This window comes from Eubalaena glacialis, chromosome 14, assembly GCF_028564815.1.
Source record: "Eubalaena glacialis isolate mEubGla1 chromosome 14, mEubGla1.1.hap2.+ XY, whole genome shotgun sequence".
Lineage (NCBI taxonomy): Eukaryota > Metazoa > Chordata > Mammalia > Artiodactyla > Balaenidae > Eubalaena > Eubalaena glacialis.
The window spans coordinates 94,021,750-94,040,671 of NC_083729.1; the positions used below are offsets into that span (position 1 = coordinate 94,021,750).

Genomic DNA, 18,922 nt, shown 5'->3' on the forward strand with positions numbered 1-18,922 from the left:
AGACTGGGTGCCTGAGCCGCCCACCTAGGGGCCCTGCAGCCTCCACCTGGACCCTCAGGCTGACCAGGGAGAAGCCTGCTCAGCTTCTAAGGATTGCAAAGTCTACGGTGTGTGTAGAGCAGCAAAAAATGTATTTGTACACAACGTACAAGTGTGTATATTTCTAAAAGAATCCCCCTTAAAAAAAAACAAGAAAAAACAAGAAAAACATCATACTAATATAATACAAAGGCATCTCAGAATGTGTCTTAAAAAGCTAAACCCTGCCAAGTTCCCCTAAACTTTTTTTTTTTTTTAATTTTTAATTATTTATTTATTTATGACTGCATTGGGTCTTTGTTTCTGTGCGAGGGCTTTCTCTTGTTGCGGCAAGTGGGGGCCACTCTTCATCGCGGTGCGCGGGCCTCTCACTATCGTGGCCTCTCTTGTTGTGGAGCACAGGCTCCAGACGCGCAGGCTCAGTAATTGTGGCTCACGGGCCCAGTTGCTCCGCGGCATGTGGGATCTTCCCAGACCAGGGCTCGAACCCGTGTCCCCTGCATTGGCAGGCAGATTCTCAACCACTGCGCCACCAGGGAAGCCCTCCCCTAAACTTTTAATCCCAAAATACTCTGATAATTTAATGAGGAGAGAACAGCTCTTGAAAACTGTTCTCCCCTGACAACTCTTGGGTCGTTAGGAATAATAATCTTTAAGATCTGGAGCTGTTATCTTAAAAGCCCCTCACCTGTCAGAATGTACCCGGTGGAGGCTGGTGGAAGGGCCAGCAGGACCGAGGGCCCCCGAGCTGCGTAGGAGCCTTAGTTTCGGGAGGCCTGGTAAGTAAGTGATGCAGGCTGCTAAGCTCTGCGAGAGATCACGTGTTCCAGCAAGGTACTTGGTGAACTGCTGTGTCTGAGAAAAGGAGCCCGGGAAGGAGGCTGACTGGCCAGGGGGCCGACCGCAAAGCAATGAAGGTCCCGTAAAATCCACAGAAGGAGCAGTCGTGGTGCAGGAAACGGTCCTGGAAAGAGCCCTGCAGGGCGTCGCCCGGCTAAAGAGAGAAGGAGGCTGACCTTTACCGAGCACCCTGCCCGTTCCCGCTGGAGGGCTGAATGGCTCGGTGCCGCCCCAAAGTGACAACCTCCATGATGGGCACTGCAGGCGTACCATCTGCCACGTCCCGCTCAGAGGTGAGCGGGCGCACTCATTATCCCGGTTCACCTGTGAGGGACCAGCGCTGCATGTCAGGGGGCCACTGAGCATGGGTCCAGACACGCACCTGCCTTTGTCTCTGGTCTCCTCTCGTGCACCGCTACCATGAAAGGAACTCACACAGCGGCCCTGGGAATTCACAGCCACCTCCTTGGGGAGCAGCTCCCCGATGTGTCAGCTCAACTGCCACAATTACCCGCTTTTTCAGGAGAAATCATCCCAACCTCTTGTTTTCTCTCTGCACGACTTCTGTTCACAGTCATGTTTTCTGGGGCCGCAGAGGCTCATAGAGGCAGAAGGACACAGTGACCCCTCAGGGAAGAGGGCGAAGGAAGGACGGCTGGCAGACCCACATCCCCAGGGGTCAAACCAGACCCAGCCCCTGTGCCTGATGCAGGCGGGCGCAGCGGAGCCCCGGCCTTCCCACCGGGCGCTGCGGGCGTCTCATGGGGCATCTCCAGCTGTGACGTCCGCAGTCCCTGGACGCATCACGTCTCTGCCACGAGGTCGTGTTCTGCTGGAGCGGTCAATGTTACCTCTGTCCTCACCTCTGCTCACAGACCACCTATAAGGCTCGGACCTCTGCATGCATTAGGCTTATAAAGCCGTGACCCAGGGGCCTGTCTCAGGAAGATGATGGAAGAAACAGCCCAGCAGCAAAAAGAAATTTCACTGTGAGTCTGTTTACAGACAGAAATAGACCCACAAAAAAAAAAAAAAAAAAGAAATCGACCCACAGACATAGGAAACAAACTTATGGTTACCAAAGGGGAAGTGGGGGGAGAAATTAGGAGTTTGGGATTAACATATACACACTACTATATATAAAATAGATAAACAACAAGGACCTACTGCATAGCACAGGGAACTCTACTCAATAGTTTGTAATAACCTATATGGGAGAAGAATCTGAAAAGGAATAAATATATATATACGTATAACTGAATCACTTTGCTGTACACCTGAAACTAACACAACATTGTAAATCAACTATACTTCAATTTAAAAAAATGAATTAACTAAAAAAAAAGAATTACAACCAAAAAAAAGAAATGTCACTGTGCCTTTAGTTCTGTCAACAGGGTATTTAATCCGCAGCAAACACAGTGGTTCTTTAACAATCCCCTCCCCTCCCATCAGTTTATACTTAGCGGAACACATGGTTTGTCACTTAAGCCAGGAGGGAGCACAGGTCACAACCCTTGTGTTGGTTGGGGCTCCACTGGGGATGCAGAGCCACCAGGAGTGACACAGAGGGAACCAGGCACCCGTAACTGTAGGGCAAGGCTGTGGCCTGAGGTCGGCGGGACCAGCCATCAGGAGGAAGGTTGAAGGTCACATGAGTGAGAGCAAGGACTGTGGGGCACCTGTCTGTCACCTGCAGGCTCAGCTCAGGGCCACCCGCAGGGGAAGCCGTGTCCTCCGCTGAGCCCTGTCTGCCCCGGCCGGGACCCGGTGCCAGGCTGCTGTCCCACAATCGCGGCTGTGCCGTGGTTCCTCTCTCGCCGGCTTCACAGCATCGGAGAGAAAGCCTCTGCCCTAAACCTTGCACATGTTCGTTTCGTGCCCACCTTCCCCTGGACACATGCTGGAAAAGGGACTCTGGAAGCGGAGGCCCCGTTGGCCAAGCCGACACACAAGTCCAGAGTCTGGCAAACCTGAGGTGTGGGGGCCCGAAGGGCCCATCACAGCTCCCGGCCCTTGTCTGAGCCTGTGCCCACCTGCCTCTGGTCCTTCCCCCCTCCTTCCTATCTCCTCTGCATCACGGAGCCCAAAGAACTGGCCCCAAAAATCTTGTCTGCGAGGGTACAGAAGGCAGAGCCAGGCTTCTCTGCGGGGGAAGAGGGCCAGGCTGGGGAGGGGCAGGGGCAGGTCCTGGCCCTCATACTGGGGCCCTTGCCGCCCTGTTCTCACCACACACTGTCACGCACGTGCAATATATGTTTATCCAGCGCCTACTCTGTGCCAGAGGGGAGGGTCCTGTCTCATTGGCAGTGAGTCCTTAGCAAGTGCCCAGCGGGCAGTGTATCTGCTGGACGGATGGACAGTGGATGAATGAACGGACACAGTGGGAAGCAGAGCGCTTTCTGGGGAACACGGCTGTGGGACGTTCCCTGCAGGGCATGTGCCTCACGACCCTCACCCGAAACTCAGACGCAGAGAGGCCTGAGGAGGGGCCACCATGTGGGGCTCCAACTCTGAGGATGTGATTTAATTCAGCACCTTGTGGCTTCTTAAAACGGCTTTTGGGTTTAATTTCAGGTGAACCAAGTAAGTACAGGTAAGCAATCGCTACACACAGGCAGACAGGAAACCCAGGAGCGCTGATGGGCTTCCCATGACCTGTTATGGATTGCTTTGCAAGTTTAATTACATTGGTTCCTTCAAACACAGCTCACGGCTGATTAATAAAAATATGTTTTCTATTTACGAGATGTGGATACTTACCATCCCGTTATACTTCACAGGCAAAATAAGACTTCATAAATGTGGGTGCAAATTATGTTTAACTTGTATCAATAGATTAGAGATTCAGCTTGGCTAATCCTGATGCAAGTAGGTGAATTTAAAAGGATGTTGAGAAAAACCTAGGGCCAGGACAGGAATAAAGATGCAGACGTAGAGAATGGACTTGAGGACACAGGTAGGGGGAAGGGTAAGCTGGGATGAAGTGAGAGAGAGGCATGGACATATATACACTACCAAATGTAAAATCGATAGCTACTGGGAAGCAGCCACATAGCACAGGGAGATCAGCTCGCTGCCTTGTGACCACCTAGAGGGTGGGATAGGAAGGGTGGGAGGGAGACGCAAGAGGGAAGGGATATGGGGATATATGTATATGTATAGCTGATTCACTTTGTTATAAAGCAGAAACTAACACACCATTGTAAAGCAATTATACCCCAATAAAGATGTTTAAAAAAAAAAAAAAGGATGTCGAATCCATTTTCTTTTCCTGAAGACAGTAGTCTTGGAATGACTCTTAGATTTTTTCAGTGGTCTTTCTGTTCTCATCATCATAAAAAGAACTTCTGATCTTAAATTCTGCCACCCCATATATGGGGAATTGAGTACAGGAGTCCCACAGCCCTCCTTTCCCGGCACTGTGACAAATATTCCTTAGAAAAGAGAATCTCTCTTCTCAGTGACCGAGGGTCCCAGGGGGTCCTTTCACTAGCTCCCTCTTCTATGTCTCAGTCTCGCATGTGACTACGGGTGGGAGGGTGGAGAGGGATGAAGGAATCTGGTACACACGGGCACTTCTGCACAGCAGGCATAAGGTGGGTTATAAGTGTCTGTCCTCCTGGGGTGCCTGGAAGCAGGACCCACTGCTTCCTCCTGGAAGTAGCACCGGCTCCGAGTGGGTGACTCCCGGGGCAGTGGACCCAGGACGCTGGAAATTACAACAGGCCCGACTGACCCTGAACCACTGCCATGGGCAGGTGGCATCTGCCATGGCTGGAACGTGGTAGAGTCCCTGGGTGTCCACATCCTAGCCTTGTAGTCACTCGCTCGTGGCACCTAGGGATGCTTGGGTACTCGAGGGCCCCCTCCCAAGCCGTGCTCAGAGCCACGACCCACAAAATCACTCTTGGGACTGAGAGATACCCTTCCCACCCCTGTGTTGGCAACGCTTAAAACTTACATTTTGAGAATCATGGACTCAGAGCCATGGGCACCTTCAAGATAACTGGCTCGTAGCGGCCAGTGCAGAGTTCCCTCCACCTGTGACCTGACGGTCAGCGCCAGATGGCCGGTCACTGGAAGGTCAGGCCTGGGACAGTCCTGGGAGGCGGCTGTCCATGCCTTCCGGCATCAGGTGAGATCATGTACAGTTCACACGGGAGGATGGGGGCAGAGGTGACCTGTGTCACTCAGGCACCGTCCTCTAGCTGGAAGGGGCTCCCTGACGCTGAGCAGGCCGGGCATCACCACGGAGGGTGTGGTCCCACATCATGACCCCCATCACCTGGGATGCCACACTAGACACGAGTCAGAAGTGGACCTTCACTGTGTCCACGCACAGACTGTGGCGTTTGTTTATTACGGAGCCACGGTTACCCTAACAAATGCACAGGCAGTGACTCCGTTGCTGCTTGAATATTTTCATGCTGAGAAACTTCCTGCTTTGCGGGCGGTCCACTCTGTTTGTGAGTTAATAGACCACCGTTGCTCATCGTGACCGAAATCTCCCCTCCCTCTACCTGCCACGTGGTGACCCAGCTCTGCTGCATACACGGATCCAAGTCCCATTTTCTACACACTGATCTGTACTTTCAAAGGTTTATGTTTACTGATAGCTGAAATGCAGCTTTGTTGTGGGAGTTTAACAGCTGGGAATGATATGACACACCCATTACACCGCTGAATATTTGAATATGAGGATGTGACTAGAGCAGGCTCTGACTGACCCAAAGGGAAACCTCACCGTCAGGACAGGAAATGCAGGGCTCAGGGCTGGCTCTGACCCCGCCACGTTCACCCTGGGCCCTTCACCTTCTCCAGCAGCTCAGAGCCCGTCTCTAGAAGGAGGCTGAAAACCCACTGTATTGGGAGATGGTGTTCTCCCAGGAAAATGGATATTTTCAATCACAAGTTCTGAAACTGTCCCCCCGCGTCAAGAGGGGGCCTGCATTTCCGCAGCTCTTCGCCCCGACAAGCTGCTGTGCCCACTGCTGGGTGAGCGGGAGCAGAGGTGCCTGCATGACTTCTGAGGGGCGACACCTCCCACCACTCGCTCCCGGGGACCCGGCCACAGGGAGAGGCCACCAGCTCCGGCCACCATGGGCCTCACTGCAGGCCAGGCACCTGGGCTCCGCGGCCGAGCGGGGGGCGGCGGGGGAGAGCAGCTGTCCCCACTGAGCCCAAGACACAGATGTGTGAGCAAGATAAATAGTGCCCTGGTTTCAAGCCACTAAGTTTGCGGGCGGTTTTTCACGTGGCAGAAGACACTGGACCACTCGCTGTGACACCCAGGACAGCCTACGGCCTGGTGAGTCCACACCAGGCCCACCAGGTGGTTTCCTAGCAGAAAATAAACCAGAAAAACCGGGGTTTAAAGTATTTGTAGTCCTGCGGGCAGGGTCCACATTCATCCCCGGCGCCTGGGGAAGAGGAAATAGGTACCATTTATGGGAAGTGGGAGGGGCTGATGATAAAGCCAACGGAGGCCCGACCCAGCGCAGTCCACACAGGGCCCGCAGCCTCCGGGCTGCAGGAGGCCGGGTGTGAGGCTGGGGGGTGTGCACATCCCGATATGGAGTCTGTGAGTCCATCTGAGTCCCCTCTGCTGCCTTCATGGGGCTTTTCGGGGAAGCCTCATCCCAGGCACACGGAGGCTGTGACCCGGCTTTCCAAGGAGGGTCCCCAGTCCCTCTTCTGGGGCCCCAAGAGCGAGCAGTGTGTCCTGTCCGCTGAGGCGCACGCAGGCTTTCAACACGCATTTTACCCAGAAGGTCTGTGTGTTTCACCACAGCTCAGAGTGGAAACGCTTGGCAGATTCAAAATTCCAACCTTTCCTCGGAAGGAGGTGAACGTTATCTTATCTGAGAAAAGGCTCTGTTATTCTTCTTCACGAGATTGATGATTCTTCATTAGCTCTATATCTTTCACAAGTATTTCACATTTTTCTAGAAAATGCATCAGTATTATTTATAATTGACAACCTCTCCTTGGATGATTTAAGATGTACTCCTACCAAAGACATGAGTCCAGATATTAAATATTATTCAATGTCAATTACGCTGTGATTATTCTGGAAGCTTTTCTTTACATTCAATTTTCATTCATTTTTCTCATGACTGTAATTTAAATAAGGGATTTTCTTTATTGGGTTAAACGTGTCCCAGTGCTTTAGCCGATAGCTATGCAGAGCACACAGCTTTGAGCATCTTCTGAGATCTGGGGCCAAACTAAAATAAAGTGTGTTGTGTCTCCAGACTGGAGGAGAATCTATTATAATTCTTTTTTTTTTTTTAATAAATTTATTTATTTGTTTATTTATTTTTGGCTGTGTTGGGTCTTTGTTTCTGTGCGAGGGCTTTCTGTAGTTGTGGCAAGCGGGGGCCACTCTTCATTGCGGTGCGCGGGCCTCTCACTGTCGCGGCCTCTCTTGTTGCGGGGCACAGGCTCCAGACGTGCAGGCTCAGTAGTTGTGGCTCACGGGCCTAGTTGCTCCGCGGCATGTGGGATCTTCCCAGACCAGGGCTCGAACCCGCATCCCCTGCATTGGCAGGCAGATTCTCAACCACTGCGCCACCAGGGAAGCCCCTATTATAATTCTTTTGAAGACTGTGAACAAAAACATAGACAATGGTAGGATTGTTTTTAATACCTGGAAGCATTTGCAATATTTCTGTCACAGCGCTATGGAAACTGCAGTGGGCAACAAGGAAACGCCTCGCCCTAGTGCAAGGGTCCTTCCTGCAGAGCTGAGGCAACGCTGACTTATTTCTTTAACTGGATGGCCCGCTCCATCAGTTTGAGCAAATTCACATTCAGGTAATCACTCAAGCTCCCACCTGATCGGACTGAGGGAAGCCCGGAGACTGGTCTTGGACTCCACTCCGTGTCGCCCACGAATCCCCACCCCAAGGGGCAGGCTCTGTTTCCAAGGCCCCGCATCCCACAGAGGCAGTTGCCCTGGGAGGACCCAGTCTGCCAGGGGTCTGGGCTCACCCTCTTTTATACCTGGGGCAGCAGCGACGGCTGTCAGACATTCCAGGGCCAGTCACCGCCTGCAGGCCACCTTCAGCCAGTGGGGCTGCCCAAGGGGCACCTCCTGGAATCACCCTCACACTTGGACCATGGTCCCCGGGCTCCATCAGTTTGAGCAGCCGGGTCCTGTGTCCTCCGAGCTGTCTGCTCTTTGGACAGATGCTCTCTATTCCTTCATCCTAAATTCACGGACAAGGCCTCTGGATCCTTTTCCATCCTGTCATTAATACCTAGTCCCCAGAATTGGAAACAATCCTGCCGATGGGGTCCGACAACCCGAGGTGCAGTGAGATGATTCCTGCCCCCTCATATCCCCTCACGCATCCTAAGATTCCATCACCCCCCCCCCCAGGCGGCCACGCTGACACTCATGTTGGCTCATTGTGCTGTGGGTGCCTGAGTTCCCAAGGTCTCCTCATATGAACGGCTGTTAAGCCAGGCTTCTCCATCATGGACGGATATAACCGGCTTACTGAACACGTGCAAGTTTAACTGAGTGATAGAAACCTGTGCTTGTAATGCTTCCACTATTCAGATCACACCCTTAAGTTCCTTTATGCTGCAGCTCACCTCCTTTGGCTGCTTCAACCAGAAACTGCCAACTGGGGATCTGGGGGCCAATGGGGCCACACTCACTTTGTTTGGCTAATAGGGTGTTTTTCTGAGAACTGAACAGGGTGCCGACCGTCGAACACAGGAAAACCCACCTAAAAAGCGGTCCCCCAACTTCTCTGGAAAAGCAGAAAGATGGGGTGGGGCTGGGCCGCCACGTCTGCCTTTGCAAGGCCCAGCACAGCCCCCCAGGCCCAGCACAGCCCCCCAGGCCCTGCACAGCCCCCCAGGCCCTGCCACGCAGCCCTCCCGGCCTCTGGGGCCCCCTGGCCCGCAGCCCGCCTGTGCTACGGGAGTGGGTCAAGGCAGGGCCCAAGGTGAGAAAGGTGGGATTCGGTGGCCCCGTGTTTGCCCTATGTGGCCCTGGTTGTGTGTAACAAGGGGAGCCGAGCGCAGGCGCGGTTCCCTCTGCCCAGCACGCCACGGGTCCTGGAACCCTTTCCTCTCCTTCTGGGTGACCCCTGAGGTGCCGCCAGGCTTCAGATGATCCCCCCCTGCGGCCAGCACACATTGGTCCAGAAAGCGACCACCTGGGCCAAGCTGGGTGGCAGGGGTTTAAAACTTCCAGCCCACGACAGTGTCAGATGAGTGTCTTTTGTCAGTGGCTGAAGCCACGAATGAAATGCTTCTGGAGTTTGACCGTGTTTCCTGTCATGTGGGTTGGGAGGTAGAGGCAGCTGGTACAAGAGAGGGAAGGAGACCACCCACCCTGGGGCCCATCTGCAGTGACCTGGCCCAGCTCTACGCCTGGGGTCCTGATTCCCATGATCTCTTTGGTTCCTTTTAAAACCTTGCAAGAGCTAGTTTCTGCTGCTTGAAACCCAAAGCACCCAGGGCACGTCACCCTAGACAGCCCCTGCTCTCTGCTACCTCTCCCAGCTTCCCCGAGTCCTGTGTCCATGCCACCTGCTTTTGGATCAAGCATTCTGGGTCCTTTGTTATTCTGAGTGTGGGTCAAAGGGTGGAAGGAGGGCCATGTGTGGCCCCTCCGGGGAGGCCTGGCCCAAGGTCTGGGTCCCTGGGCAGCACGGGAGAGATGCCTCCATCTCTCACTGGCAGTGCTGATGTGAATAATCGTGCACAATCCACACTAGGAGAACCTGGAAGGCAGGTGGGGCAAGTCTCCTGCAGCCGTCAGAGGTCAGGAGCAAAGTTTCAGTGAAATGGCAGCCTCACTTCATGGACCAAGGGTGTGACTCAGTATACCCGGAACAGAGATGCTAAGATGTGCATTCAAATCACCACTAGGCGAGGATTTGGAGGCTGTTTTTTCATTAGTTCCGCAAATATTTATTGAACACCTACTATGTGCCAGGCATTGCCCTAGGCACTGGGGATATTACAGTGTAAAAATATGTGGCTTGTAGGGAGCTGGTATCATAGTGGCCTGTGATCTTTTCCACACATTCGGTTCTGGAGACACAAACATGAACAAAATCCAGCCACAATGATGTCAAATAACTATAAGCCTCACCTTCCTCACATGCAAAATGAGGTTAAAATAATTACCCGACAGGGATGTTTAGAGGATTAAATAAAAAGATGCACGTTCGTGGCATTGAAGCCTCAACAAGTATTACTTTCTCCCTGGAAAGTCAGAAAAGCTACACTTAGCTTCACAAACCGCAAGACAGCCTGACCGACCGGGAGTAGGGCCCTCGCGCCCTTCTGCTGTAGTCCCCGTTCGGAGATGTGCACGGTCCAGCGTCCTGCCCTGGACCAGGCTGCCCCGACCCCGGACTGGGCCCAGAGCGGCCACGAGGGGGCAGCGCTCGGCAGGGAATCTGTGCCACCGGCCGCGGCCCCGCGGCCCCCGGGCCTCCGTGCGCTCTTGCGTCGCTCTGACGCGCCCGAAGGCGGGCGCCGGGAAGGAGACCGCGTCTCCCCTCGCCTGCGCCTCCCGAGAAGGGGGTCGAGCGCGTCCCCAAGGGCGCCCTGCGCGAGGCTGGGGTCCGGCGGGCAGCGGCGCAATCTTGGACGCGCGTCGCCGGGAAGACCCCGGCGCCCTCCCCTCCGCTTCGCCCGGCGCCCCGCGCCCACCCCGGCTCCGGAGCTGTCACTTCCGCGCGCCGCCGGGTAGGGGACCGGGCCGTCGTCGAGGAGGATGCCCGGGTGTTGGCTGCGTCCCCAGGCTGCTGGCCGGCGCTGCCCAGGGAGGCGGTCCGCATAGCGCCGCCCAAACTTTCCTTCGCGGCGGCGTCAGGCGGAAACATCCCGCTCCGAGGCTCACGGAGAGCGAAGGGAGGCTCGGGCGCCAGAGGGGACAGGCCCGAGCCTGCGCGGGAGAGCGCCCCGGAGTTCCTGGGGGCCTTGGAGGCGCCCTAAGGGCAGGACTGGTGGCTGCGTGCGCCCAGGCGGAGGCAGGTCCAGGGCGCAGCTGCCCCTTCCCCGTGCCCCGCAGTGACCGTGACCTCCGCGCGCTCCCCGCGCACGTGCTCGCGGCCGAGGACAAGGAGGGGTCCCGCCGCGCCAGCTGGGCAGCCACTCGCGGGCAGGCCAAGGGCGCACAGAGGCGGTGCGGGGGAGCGCGCACGCTGCGCCCCCGCCTCCACGGCATCGGACTGGCCGCTGCGAGCGCAGAGCCGCCGGGTGTTGTGCCCGCCCGGCAGCGCCGCTGGACTCCGTGCGGGGCGGACTCGCGGAGGGACAGGTGTAGCCCGTATTCTGGGGCGCCTCGCGCCGAAGAACTGGGTGGGCTCGGCGGCCCGGAGGGGGCTCGCGGGGCTCGGAGCTCCGGTCCCTGCCACGCAGGCCGGTTGGCACCACTTGGCGCTGCCAGCCTCAGGGAAGGAAGTCGCGGCGCAGCCCGGTTCCCCAGCGGCTGTTCGGGCGCGACCGTGGCGCCCACTGCCCGCGGCGGCCTCCGCAACGGCCCCAGGACCTAGAGGTGCGCGCCGCCGCCGGCGCCGCCCCCATGCTGCTCGGAGCGCCCAGGCTGTGCGCGTCCAGGGCGGCCGCCGCTGCGCAGAGCGAGGGCGACGGCGACAGGCTGGGCGGGGACATGGACGAGTCGTCGCTCCTGGACCTGCTGGAGTGCTCCGTGTGCCTGGAGCGCCTGGACACGACGGCCAAGGTGCTGCCCTGCCAGCACACCTTCTGCCGCCGCTGCCTGGAGAGCATCGTGTGCTCGCGCCACGAGCTGCGCTGCCCGGAGTGCCGCATCCTCGTGGGCTGCGGCGTGGACGAGCTGCCCGCCAACATCCTGCTGGTGCGCCTGCTGGACGGCATCCGCCAGCGGCCCCGCGCCGGCGCCAGCCCTGGCAGCAGCCCGCCCGCGCGTCCTGGTCCGGGCCCGGTCCCCGGCCCCGGTTCAGGGGCGGCCTCGGCGCTCGCGTGTGCTGGAGGCAGCGCCCCTGGCTCCCCGGTTCTCCTCCCCGCGGCGACCAGCGCCAACGCCAGCCTGCGCGAGCTGGCAACCAGCAGGAGCGCGCCCCCAGCAAAGGTGGGTATGCGCTTCGCCGAGGTGTGAGTGTGCTGGTGGGGGGAGGGCAGCGAGGAAGGGCAGGGGACCAGAGGTGCTCCGCGATGGCCTTCTTTCTCGACTTGCTTCCCTCCAGGGACTCCGTGAGCGTAACCCTCCAAGTCCCACTTGGCAACTCTTGGACATCACGTGCTCCCCTCCCGCCCCCTCCCCTTTGAACCTCTCTTTGGCACCTGCCGTCCGCCCATCGTCTCCCCTGGAATCCCTTTCCACCTGCACTTGCTCTGTGGCGGCCTGTGCGTGTGTCGCAGCCCCCCGCCCTCCCTGAGGCGGGCAGGGCTCCCTGCCCCCCTGCTTCCCTTCAGTCCCTCGCAGGGCTGGGCCTCTTTCCCCACCTTTTAACTTTGCTGGGCCCTCCATCTCCCCAGACACAGCCTTCTTCTCCTGGACCCCCAGACCAGCCCTCTCCACACTCTTGCCTGCCTGGACTGAAGTTAGCACCTAGTGTTTTCCCAGGTTCTGGGTGCTGGGAAGATGGTGGGCCTCTTGCCTGGTGTCTGGCCAGGGAGGACCTGGCAGAGGCAAGTGAGTGCCTGGGTTGCAAGAATGCAAAGTACAAACTCCTTTAGCAGGAGGGGAGAAGTTAACCTGGAGCCCAGGAATGTTTGGCTCAGCCCTTCAGGACTTGGCCTGTCAGGCAGCCCTGGTCCTCCCCTGGGTTCTCAGGCCCATTGTGTTCCCACTGGGTTGCTATTTGAGGGGTTTGTGTGTGTGTGTGTGTGTGTGTGTGTGTGTGTGCAGCTACATTGTACAGCATGGACTGCTTCTGTTTCAAAGACCTTATCTTGAGGGTTCCGGTGATTTGGTTTCAAGAGCTACTTAGAGTGTGTCATTTCACACCCTCGGCCACCTTGGGCACTGTTGCTGGGGGGAGGATAGCCTTTGGGATGCTGGTTTAAGTGAGAAACAAGGAACTACTCATGTTTTGTATTTTCTTTAAATGTAGAAATGCTTGAAAAGATTGTTGATTTATTGCAAATATCATTCATTTTAGAAAGCACAACTGTATCCCTCTACTTTTGACCTTTGAAAGATCTGGTGGTGTATAAACCATTTAACTAATCCTTCCCAAATGTGAAGTGCTGAGGTGAGAGGAAAGTTCTCCATCTGAATTGCTCAGCACTGCAGTGTCTCTGAGGTTAGGAACTTAAGCCCTTGAGTGTTAAGCTTTGGAGTTAAAAGTCAGACTTTGCCAAACTGGGCTTTTCCTATAGATCAGGGAAATGGAGAGTCAGGGAGAATGCCCATTCTCAAGTCAAGAATAGTCAAGGAATATTTATAAATGGGATCACTGCTGAAGGGGAGTTGATGTTAATTTATTTGGTTTTAATTGTGATTAAATCCAGTTACAAGTGTTCTTATTACAGATTTTCAAACTTTTCTTTCCTGCCTTGCTGTTATTATCTAAAGTATTATAATTAAAGGTCTTTATTTGCAGAATAACCAGGTTACTTCCTCCTGCTCGGAGAACTAAATGATTTTTGGAATGATGCTTCCAGTGGGGACGTTTTGTGAATCGTGTTTGATCAGGAGGGTGCGGGGTAACAACCGGCCTTGAGGCAGCTCCTGGGCTCCGTGGCATTTGTGGCATTTAAAGACGTTTGTGAAGGGGCTGAACTTACAACTTTTATTCATAACACTTAGTACCAGGGCATTAATTTTTTGTCGCCCGGATTTTGGGATGATTGGTTGACTTTCTCTCTGGACACATACATACAGCTAACAGACTATGTCCAGGGCTGTCTGAGCCTAGCGGACTCTGGAACACATTTCCTTTTTTTCTTTTTCCTGTGTTATCTCTGTGTGACCCTCGGTCCTTTCTTCCAGGTCCCACTCACCAGGGGGACTAAGCTTGGGTCCTAGGAAGAGTCTGAATTAAATCTGATATTACATTTGATCATTTTCAGAGAAGAAAGAAAAAATAGTGGCCCTGTGGACTGTAGTATCATCTAGCCTTTAAGCTACTGATTTTCAATAGTCATTGGGAGTCTTCTTGGGCAACCAGACGTCCTGCATAGAGGGCTACACCATAAGCAGCTCTGTGAGTGTGGCGGGCAAAGCCTTCAGCTGAGCATCACTTCCAAATAGGCTCTGGTACTTGACTGTCCACTGGATTAAGTCCTGGGCCCGGGTGTTGCCGCGTGCTGTTTAATAGATGGGCACTCGTTATCAACGGGTACCATATATGCCGTAGTAGTAGGTGACTGTAAATATAAAACAGTCCCGTTTCCCAGTGAGATGCTGCTCCAACCTTCCTTTGGGACGTGTGGACGTTTTAGGTGGGTAGATTAGCAGATATCCGCTTAAATGTTCGTTAATTTAGTGACAGGTGGCTGCTGGGAATGTACTCACTCCGTTTGGTTCCTGAAGCACTTTCCACACCGTTCACTCACATCTTTCACCAGCATTGCCTGGACCCTCCAGCCTGGTGGATGGAGCTCTGCTTTCACCTGTGCCTCTGAGACGAGGCATCAGGAATCAGTTAATTGTGCCGCCCTGGAACTTTTACACCGTGTTATGATGCCCAAGGCTAGCAAATGCTTGCCATCCTGTGCTGGCGCTCAGAGCCGCCTTAGCCCTTTGAATGCGCTGCCATCGCAATTGCTGAGTTTCTTGGCCTAATCTGTTTTTTGTTCTGTTTTACAGTTTTGCAAGGTGACCCCTTAAACACCCTAACTACATTGATGGAGGTTTTCAGTGCAACTTGTCTTTCCGAGAGGGTTTTGAGGTTCTCAGTTGAGTAATTCAGAGAGTACTTTTTAATGTGTCTGAATAAGGCTCTAATATATCAGACAGTTCCAATTTTTTGGTGATTACTTTGGTGGGAATCCCTTGCCTTATATTTGGCATACACAGCTTTTGCTACGTACCTGCACTGGGCCGGGCACCATCCTGGGTGAGCCAGGCGGGTGTGTCCCCTGTTGGAGCTGACGTTAGGGGCCGAAGCCGTTGTGCTCTCAGGAGGTTCCTGTGGGCACGGGGCAGGTGTCGGCCAGAATTCTGTGAAGGTTAAAGGGAGGACGTTATCACAATCAAAGAACTCTAGAAGACTTGGGTAAGGCTCTTGCTGATGGGAAACCGTGTTAGAACCTGATTAGTTTTCCTGCAGGTACTTGGGGATGTTTAAGTTGGAAACCTGTGTATCTCTCGGCCAGTGTGACTGGGACCCAGCAATGAGAGAGTGAAATGAATCACACAAATGGTGTCTATTAGATATTTTATCTTATACACACATATAATAATTCGCCGTTTTTTGGATGCAGGATCTGGACTGTTCTTTGCGTTCCAACCTGTCTTTCAGTCACAACCTATGATTTTCTATTTGTTTCTTTCAAGTGGACTGAGAACTAAGAGACTTTCCAAAAATTCTGAGTGGAGCACCTTCCAGATTTTAAATAATCCCCCCACAATGTGTTCTGGTTTTGTTCCTGCTGATGTGACAGTTTTAAAGCTGTCTCTCTTTGGTGAGTCTTTCCTAAGCAGTCACCTTGGTTTTCCAAGGAGTGACTTCTTGTGCACTTAGATTTCTTTGGTTTGCATACTATTTAATTAGAGTTTATGTTTATATGTAAGTATGTAAGCACACTTGCATCAACATGCTTGGGAATCCAGACTCCCTGAGCAGGAGTGACGGCCTGGGCAGTGGCTGGCCAGGCGGCAGCCCTCCATGGGGTGGACGCCCTGACCATCTGGTGCAGGGTTAGAGTTAGGACATGACTGCATTGTGGGGGCGGGCGGCTGTGGCTTGGTCTGGGGTGTAACGGGGACTCCAGAGAAGAGGCCTGGAGGCCTCACGAAAGCCAGGCAGCTCTCGGGATGGCAGACAGTGGTGACCGTGGTCACTGTGACGCCGGAGCAGACGCCGGCCTTTGTGACAGATGAGTCACGTCAAGTCCTTCGAGACGTGTTTTCAGAAGGGCGGTGGGATGCGTGACCGTTGATGGAGCGTCTGCTGTGTGCAGGGCGGGCCGGGTGGTGTGTGTCTCCTTGCTTCCCGACCGCAGCTCAGAGAGGCAGCTGGTTAGCACATGGGAAGCTGAGCTCCGAGACCCCATCGCTCAGGGGCACTGGAGTTGGGGTGGCCTTGAATGGTGAACTCTGGACGCACCGGCTAACTGGCTTCCTGGTTAGACGCCTCTCCCTACCACGAGCCTGGTTAATTAGAGACCCTGGTCCCAAACCAAGTGGGCTGGGCCCTGAGGTCCACTCTGCACGCGGCTGCAGCTGCTTTTGGCTCGGCTGCTGTGGCGGGCTGGTGCGGAGTGCGGTGGAGGGGGTCCCCGGGGAGTGCGGTGGCTTTGGGGGCAGGTCACTGGCAGCCATAGGTCTGGAGCCCGGGGTGCCTGGGGTTTGTCCGGGGCTCCGTTCTGTCCTCAGGGTTGCGTCCTCATCCGTCCTTCTGCTCTGCCACCATCCTGGTGTCACCCCAGCCCCACCCAGGTGTCTCAAGGTTAGTTGCAGGGGCCTTGGGCATCTCGTCCTAGTGACATTCCGAGAGGCCAAGTGGTCACTCTCCAAGTTGGGGAGCAGACCTGACTCGGCCATCCTCACTCGCTTCCTCCCGGCCGGAGCCCGGACCAGCCCATCTCGGGGGGGGTTTGGGACCCAGGACCACCTCCCCCTGAGGCTGCGGCCCCTTCCCACCCCCATCCCGAACTAGGTGACGGAGGGATCCCTGGGCTTCTCAGGGTCCTGTGAGGATGGAGGGTGGGGGACTTGGTGGGCAGCCAGGACTGGCACGGGGTGGGGGGTGTGTGTTAATCGCTTGGCAGATGGTTTAGCTTTTCTGGGCCTTCTTATCAGTGAGTGAGGGCACCTGTCTGCTTTACTGGGTGACAGAGGCAATGCAGGTGCAGGCTTAGCGCACCCTGTGGGCCGTTGGCTTGGTGCCACCACTAACATGCATCTCGAAACCTCGAATCACCACTGAGGTACGCTCCACAGGCCCACCTCACTGCTAGTGGGGTCAGTATACGGTGTCCTAAATTATGAGTGTGTGTGTGTGTGTGTGTGTGTGTGTGTGTGTGATGCATGTTGTGCCTCTAGGTTCAAAGTCTGCCGAGTTCCCATGACTGGATTGTTGAGTGTTGATGAGCGTCTAGCCAAGGGCTTGAACCTGTTTCACCTTTAAATTGCTTCCAGGTTTTATCTTTGTTATCGAGGTAGCGTGCTTGATCCTTACAAGTGTCATTAAAGTGAAAAAAAGTCCAAAAGGTCATCTGTTTCAAGGAAGGCAGCCGGGAACGTAATCCTGCTCAGCGTGACACACTGGTCAGGGCTCTGCTGAGAGGGAAGCATAGCTACCTCGTCTGCAGGATGGGTGGCCCACCTACACCTCCCTTGTCTGCAGGACGGACTCACACCGTTGTTCCTTCATCCAGCGTGTGAGGCTCGCCAGAGCAGGACGAGATTGCGTCTCAATTATACAGTTGTTTCAAGGGTGCATTTCAGTTCAATCTGCATTTAATCTTTATTTTCACAGTTAACGTGCTCTTTTTCAAGGTACGTTTTTGAAATAAAACATCAAGGATTCAGTTAGGGAGAAATGCTCTTTATGGCGCTTGAAGAGACAAAGGTCACTTTTTGTCAGATTTGCCTTCCTTGGTAGATCTTCGGAATTGAAGAATTTGATGCATGTGTGATGTCTGTCCTGTTGGAATCCTAATTCACCTTGAAAGACGAGGGTGTCAGAGGTGTCAGCTGTGGGGAACGGTTTAAGAACTGTGACATGTCTCCCTTCTCCCTCTGAGCAAAGTTGGAATAAAAGAGTGTGTGAAGCAGCAGCTCGATGCAGATGCTGCTCACAGGCTGTATCTTTGAGCTGGACTCTGGCCGCGCTGGCGTGTGGATGACGAGTGACATCGGTCCTCTCGCCTGCCGAGTGTTTGCGGTGGGAATGAGTCCACGGTGCTCATCTGCAAACGGAAGACACTAGGATCTTGGCTCTTCTACTTCTGGGATGTGTGTGCGCTGCTCCCGTGAATTTCTCTGAGTTTCAGTGAATTAGAATTCGCTGCAGGAATTCAGGTCAACAGAAGCAGTGAGTGACATCTAGAAACTCGCCGGCACCAGAAGCAGGTGTGAGTTGTTATGGAGCCGAGGGGCTAGGGACGGGAGGGTGGGTTTTGGGCGCTGCCGAGCCGGGCGGGAACACTGGGGGCACAGGGGGCCGTCACACAGCCGTGCAGATGGGCCGGTGATGCATGCCTCTCTACTTCACTGAATGCATATCTGAGGACCTACTATGTACCAGGCACTACAACCAGCACCCAGGTACTTGGGGTAAGAATTATTTTGGCCTAGGAAGTGGCACAGTTTGCCTGCCTCCTCACCAGCAAATGCAGCACGAAGTGCATCTGAAACAGCGGAGACGTCCCGGCAACAACAGCTGCCGTGCGTTCATTTCTCCTACACACAAAGCTGAAGTACCACCACCTTGTCCCTACACGTGTTCCAGAGATTTCTACATAAGACATAAATATTTACTGTTGATGGATAAACCGTTGGATTCCTTAACTCTTTATAATCATCCTCCCAATTCTATATGACCTAAAAATTGCACCTGTTTCCCCTCCCCAAGCCCGTCTGAAGGTAACGAAAGCCAGTGTGTTTGTGCAGCATGAGGTGTCAGGACTGGAGGGGCACGTGGCCTGTGCCCTGTTAACACCACCTGGAAACAGACCACCAGTGAGCACAGAGGTGGCATCTCGCTGGTAGAGTGTGCCCTGGCCTGGTGACAGAGAAGGGGAGGGTCACACAGGGCGCTGGTGCTCCCGGCGGGGTTGCCACGGTGGCCACAGACGTCCCTGATGGCACCTGGCGATGGGCTTTATGTTAACATTTGTTTCCTTTAATGCTCTCTTCTATTTATGCCAAGTGGTCCACTAAAAAAATTATGGCAGTTATGTGAGGTTT

At 54.6% G+C, this 18,922-nt stretch overlaps 1 protein-coding gene across 1 annotated transcript in view; it reads left to right on the plus strand.

Annotated features, from left to right (window-relative positions):
- Positions 1–11,222: 11,222 nt before the first annotated feature.
- The window catches only part of SH3RF3 (SH3 domain containing ring finger 3), a 218,669-nt gene continuing 210,969 nt past the window's right edge, over positions 11,223–18,922 (plus strand). The window contains exon 1 of the mRNA XM_061210569.1: positions 11,223–11,968. Within this exon, the coding sequence (XP_061066552.1) occupies positions 11,441–11,968 (528 nt within the window). The 5' untranslated portion in view covers positions 11,223–11,440. The remainder of the gene's footprint in view (positions 11,969–18,922) is intronic.